The sequence below is a fragment of the Humulus lupulus genome, chromosome 1 (genome assembly GCF_963169125.1).
Source record: "Humulus lupulus chromosome 1, drHumLupu1.1, whole genome shotgun sequence".
NCBI classification, from domain to species: Eukaryota; Viridiplantae; Streptophyta; class Magnoliopsida; order Rosales; family Cannabaceae; genus Humulus; species Humulus lupulus.
In genome coordinates this window covers 281,389,014-281,394,932 of record NC_084793.1, presented here as the reverse complement: position 1 = coordinate 281,394,932, position 5,919 = coordinate 281,389,014, and the positions used below count along the sequence as shown (strand labels likewise).

General features: G+C 33.3%; 1 protein-coding gene and 2 long non-coding RNA genes across 3 annotated transcripts; all 3 read left to right on the top strand.

The window, feature by feature from the left end:
• Nucleotides 1-1,600: 1,600 nt before the first annotated feature.
• Nucleotides 1,601-2,322, top strand: LOC133777466 (uncharacterized). Its single transcript, XR_009868605.1, has 2 exons — nt 1,601-1,861; nt 2,022-2,322. It is a non-coding gene; the product is annotated as an uncharacterized LOC133777466 (long non-coding RNA).
• A 131-nt stretch (nt 2,323-2,453) lies between these two features.
• On the top strand, nt 2,454-3,736 carry LOC133777462 (formin-like protein 21b). The gene is made up of 4 exons (XM_062217081.1): nt 2,454-2,632; nt 3,015-3,113; nt 3,257-3,298; nt 3,631-3,736. The coding sequence occupies exons 1-4, from the start codon at nt 2,594-2,596 to the stop codon at nt 3,676-3,678; spliced, it is 228 nt and encodes a 75-aa protein (XP_062073065.1). The 5' UTR covers nt 2,454-2,593; the 3' UTR covers nt 3,679-3,736.
• Nucleotides 3,737-3,848: 112 nt separating this feature from the next.
• On the top strand, nt 3,849-4,515 carry LOC133777460 (uncharacterized). The gene is made up of 3 exons (XR_009868600.1): nt 3,849-4,060; nt 4,198-4,251; nt 4,439-4,515. It is a non-coding gene; the product is annotated as an uncharacterized LOC133777460 (long non-coding RNA).
• Nucleotides 4,516-5,919: the final 1,404 nt, after the last annotated feature.

Genomic DNA, 5,919 nt, shown 5'->3' with positions numbered 1-5,919 from the left:
CGTTTGTTTCCATTTCATAAGATTCCATCCATAAATGTATATAAGTTATATTTTTGAGTATTAGACAGTCCATAATTTTTTCTATAACTTGCTTTGTTTCTGGGTGTTTCATTCATTTGCCTTGAAACTGTTTTATTAATGTACTACAAGAAATTTTTTGGGTGATATTTCTACTAAAGACCATAAGAATGCCCAATCGTAGTGTGAACAGAATTGAAATGTCCTTGAAGTAACCATAAGTATGGCATGATTTATATTTTCAATTCTTTTTATCTTAATAGCTCAACCCTTTTGACACTTGCCTGCCTCCTTTATTGAGCGAATTTTCAATTACTTCAGGTGAATATTATGGTTCTAGACCAAGAACTTGATTTCTCTAATGTGTTTTCTGTTTGAATCTTGTAGTTGATCCCTATGGCTTCAATCTTATAGCCTTGCCTCTTCATTGAAGTTATTTCTGTCTTTGCTTACTTTCAAAGAAGTAGAAATAATGACACCAACTGTGCCAGTTTCTTCTTTCCTTTTCTTTCTTTTAATTTATTATTATTATTTTATTTATTAAAATAATTTTTATATGGATTTTCCATTATTTATGTGGATTAATGATATAGTTGGTGACCTCCTTACGTTTTAGCCAACCTGGGAAATCTTGAGTGATACCAAGTAATTAACTGGAATTTGATTGACTCTTGAAGTAGTATACGTGAAACCTTGAGTCAACCTGTTCAATGAAACTTACATTGTCAAAGAGCATTTGTGATATTGACCCTTCTTTTTAAGACATAAAAATTGATTCTTTCTATTTGTGCAACAAAGTTTTGATGCCTGATTAAAACTTACTGTACTGATCTCTGAAATAAGAACAATATAAACTCTTTACTGTACTGATCTTTGATTTAGGATTAAAATATTTTTTTTGATTTGATTTCCATCTTTTCAGCTGTTATTTTGTAATGCGCCTAATTTTCATGGTGTCAGTGCAAGCAACCTTGGTTTTCTCATCTGAACAGTTTTAAATCTGCTTAAGAACTTATCTTGAGCTAGAAAAAGTTGACGCGGCTCATATTTTTATTAACTTGGCAAATGCCTGAGATATCAATGTCTATAAGACTTGGTTTGGTTTGAGATTAAATGTTGAAAACATTCGGTTTGTGTAAAAATTTGATTATGTATCAGTTGGTACATTGCTGACCGTTAGCCGTATATATTGTTGTAGACTTGTACTGTGTTTCAATCTGTGCTCGTCTGTTAATTTTTTTTTCCCTATAGCACAATCTTCATTGTTTTACAGCCTTTTATGAATCTGAAAACATGGCCATACTTGAACTTAAATTCGAGATTCAATGAGTGAAAATATAGCATGATTTTAGATGTAGTTTAGTGGTTCAATATTCCCAGGTGCAATTCATTACAAATATAATCTATGTTTCCTTGTGTTGTGCCATGCCCAAATAATCTTGTTGAAGTGTTGGTTGCCTATTTCTACTTGAAATATGCATATTTCAAACTAGTGGTAATACAGCTAGTAATTATATTTCAGTTCATTATGTTTTGCTAGAGGGTCATATTAACTCTCAAATGTGAACTGTGTTTCAGGTCGTGCTCTAGGGCCTCCACCTCCACCTAGACCTCCAGGTGGCGCACCTCCTCCACCTCCTCCTGCTGGTGCCAAAGGAGCAATTCTTGATGCAAGAGGCCTATTTGCAGGGAGGGGGCATGGGCTTTCACGTCCTATAGGGATAGGGGCCGCTGCTGCTGCCCCTCGAAGATCTTCATTAAAACCACTGCACTGGAGCAAGTTTACAAGAGCATTGCAAGGAAGCTTGTGGGAAGAATTGCAAAGATATGGGGATCCTCAAATGTATTTCAACTCCTGTTGCTGTCCTATCGTTCTATTATTATGAATTAGTAATATTTTTTCTATTTTTTCCTTTGAGAAGTACCAATATATCCATCCACCTTACATTGTTTGTTTAAATTCTACCTTTCTCAATTAGTAATATTGCTTCCTTTTGTTTTAGTGCTCCAGAATTTGATGTGTCAGAGATAGAGAGTCTTTTCTCTGCAACAGTCCCTAAACCTGCTGATTCAGGGGGTAAAGCTGGAGGGCGTCGTAAGTCTGCTGGATCCAAAACTGACAAAGTTCACCTGGTAATTGTATAGAAATTGAATATTTTTTCTAGCATTATTATTAAGAAGACTCTTGCTTGAGCTTTCTTGAGAGGTCCCAGGCTCCTAGAAATGCCTGTGTTATCATTCTTTTTCATTTCTTCATTTAATTCAGCCATACAGTATTTATTTTTGCCTATTCTTCTTAGTTTTCTCTACTGTTACGTGTTCTTTCTATTTGGGTTCCTATCATGGTCGTTTCTGCTCTCTTCTTTTCTTTCTTCTTCTTTGCTTTGCTGATCTTGTTACAATTGTTAGATACATTTTGTGAATGAATAGTGTCCTTGTAAAAAAGGATGTCCTTTCTCATTGATATTTCTTTTTATTCTTTTGCATTCTGATATTTATGATGTTACTTCTGTCCCATTTGTTTCCATGTTACATCCTGTAGATTAACCCGAGGAGGGAAAACAACACTGAAATTATGCTCACAAAAGTTAAGATGCCGCTTCCTGATATGATGGTAAACTTCTACTTGAAGATCTTATTTTTTCTTGAATAATCTGGAGATATGGATAGTTTTATCTCTTCAATGTGGATACAGATTCTTTGATATAGAATTCTTAAATGAAATCCTGTGATAATGGGTTGGTTAACTTAATTTGATTTGTCTGTTTTTCTTTCATTACGTATGGGCAATCGGTACTTTCAGCCTAGGACTGAAAACAACACATATTTAGGATTTTGCGAGATCAAAACATGAAATATAAGGATACTTTTTATCCTTTTTCATTTCACATATTTTTGAAGTCTTTTTCCTCTATAGGTTTTGATAATATGGAACAATAACATGTTTGGTTACTCTTTTTGTGTTTACTTAACACTAGTGGCATGCATCTTCTCAGGCTGCAGTGCTAGCGATGGATGAATCAGTATTAGATGTTGATCAGGTGGAAAATCTAATAAAATTTTGTCCTACTAAAGAAGAGATGGAACTTCTCAAGGTAAGACTTTAATGCAAGTTACATTGTGCTCCTTACCAGTTTGTTAGCAAGTCAGTAATTCAGCTTTCAAAATACAACATTATGACTTGTTCTGTTACTCTTTTTGTTGCTGGCTATGACCGTTTCTGTTATATGATTATCAGGGTTACACAGGTGACAAGGAGAGCCTGGGAAAGTGTGAACAGGTAAGAAGCATTGTTCATCTTTTCTTGTCCATGAATGACTTTCTATGATTAAAGTACACAACAGTAAAATGTTTTGAACTTATTGATTTATTTTATTAGTTTCTTACAAACTCCTTTATTTCTTTTAATTTCCCTCTGTTTATTTACTTAAAAGATTAACAATTTATGTAATAGAAACTTGGAATTACTACTGTTGTACATTATTATTGTCCAGTTGAAATTTAGCTATTTACTTGTCAATTTGAGAGCATATATATACCTTTTGAATTCTATCATGGTCGGAATAGTCCCAAAAGGTCATTTTTTATTTTTTTATGTGTTTAATATTTCAGTATTTTATGGAGTTGATGAAAGTTCCTAGAGTGGAATCAAAATTGTGAGTGTTCTCTTTCAAGATTCAGTTCAACTGTCAGGTTTGGTGATATTTTTTATGCTTTTCATTGTTATGTACAGTGTTTGGTACATATAGTAATGAGGTCACCAATAACTTATTCTGCCATGGCTGAACTATTATCATTATTAGTCTCATAATAAAGTCAAAAATAAGAACATAATAAAGTCAAAAATAAGAGGAAAAGATCAAAGAGAGAAGAGGAATAGGAATTTAAAATCAATACAGAAATGTTCTAATAAATATAAGTTTATAAAGCATGTGACTGTTAGTAGGATCCAAACTTTACAAGTGGAATGTAGCAAATAATTCAACGATTACAGGTCCCAGGAAATGAAGATGGTGTAACTGCTTTTCAAATGGACATTAAGGTTGGTCAATATTCATCCTATTGTTCTATTCCAATAATTCTCTCAACATAAAAGCCTAAAATATGCAATTTTGATGTATTCTCACACTGGTCATCTGTAGTAATAGCAAGAAGTAACACTTGACCATATTTTTCTAGGTGGCTGGAATTACTTTCCCTACCAAGCAAAGGATGGCCGGAAGCATATCCTTGGTAATTTTACAAAGATGCATACTAAATAGTGATGAAATTTTCCCAAATTTCTTCTTGCAGTATTTCTGAATACAGTTTTTAATATTGTTGCACCAAATTTCCATGTATGGGCCTTTAATATTTGAACATTTTTTTTTCTTTTTTCCTGTTGTTATATGATTGAGTGTGTCTACATGAATTAATGCAGCTGAAATGTTGAAGTGCTCACCTCCTCCGTCCAGAGCGCTTTCAAAGCATGCACCCCTGATTCATGTCATGAAGGTCTGTTAATGCTTGGAGCCATATATATATAGTAAACCTCGCACGTATTCTTTCAATGTGTAAATATATGTAGGGAGGGATTCATTTGGTGCGGTTTGCATACATATTCAATTATATTGAATTTGATCAGCCAGATCTAACATTAACCTTACTGAAAGTTTTATAATTGGTGGCCTTGAGTAGTGTTGGTTTCTTTAACTTTTATTGTGCTTGAATGCATTTTTAATTGAAATCAGAAGTAATTAACTAGCCATTGATTCTCATGGTCTTCTAAAGTAGCATCTGACCTTAAATTCAACCTAATTGTTTCTAGATCTTAATCTACATGGTCCTTTCATTATTTACCCCTTTTCATGTGTTTTGCAGAAGGAGAAATTGATTATGTGAGGGTTTTGAATGGACTCCTTCCAAATGATATGGGAGTTTTAGGCTGGTGTTCTGTTCCAATTGATTTTAGTGCAAGGTTTTTCCACTGAAAATTTTAGAGGTTTTTGAGTAGTAAAATTGTGGAGCAAATATATTTGCTCTCATATTGCTTCTTTGAAAGATGAACTTGAGTGTTGCTCTGTCTTGCATTGGTGTTTGGACTTGTGAATGATGATAAACTGTAATAAACTTTGAAAGATGAACTTGAGTGTTGCTCTATCTCGTTTTAATGTTCTTTCATTACATGGTATCACCTCTCTTTTCATTAGATCTTTCCATATTTGACTTATTTAGTGAATTATTTGTTTACTTTTGTGTGTGTCTGTGTCTGTCAGTGTTGGATTGATTGTCTTCTGATGGTTGCCTTATCCAAAATACAGGTTTAGCTATCTGAGCAGGGAGTAAAAATATTTCTTTTGGGAAGACAATCTAAATCTCTTGGTATATCTTTTAGCTCTTTTCGATTAGATAATAAATGATTTGTTTTGTGTGTTGCTTCAGTTTAGAATTAACTTTAATTAGTTGGCTCATGTTTCTCCAGGCAATGGAAGGCTCTGGTGAGAAATTTATAGGTGAACATGACTTCTGAAATTTCTATAAGATGGATGCACTAAATGTGCACACCTGCATGCGTCGTGACAAGTCATTTGAAATTGCTCCTTGTGATGTGAGGTTAACACTGGTAGATTAATTCTCTCTCATTCATGTTGAAATTCAGTAGTTAAACTTGACCTTTCTTGCCTAGGTTATAATTATCGTTGTACTTATTGATTTATTCTATAAAACATGTAATTGAGGGTGCATGAACTATGTGTGAGAACTATTGGGTTTTCTTTACAAATTAGTTGTTGTATTGTATATATATATTTATATGTTTGGTTGGTGTTTCATTTGCATTTTCATTTCATAATCATAAAGTGTTTGAGCTAACTTTTCTAATGAGTATTTTACCAAGCATAAATCTTCAATCTTTCATGCCTA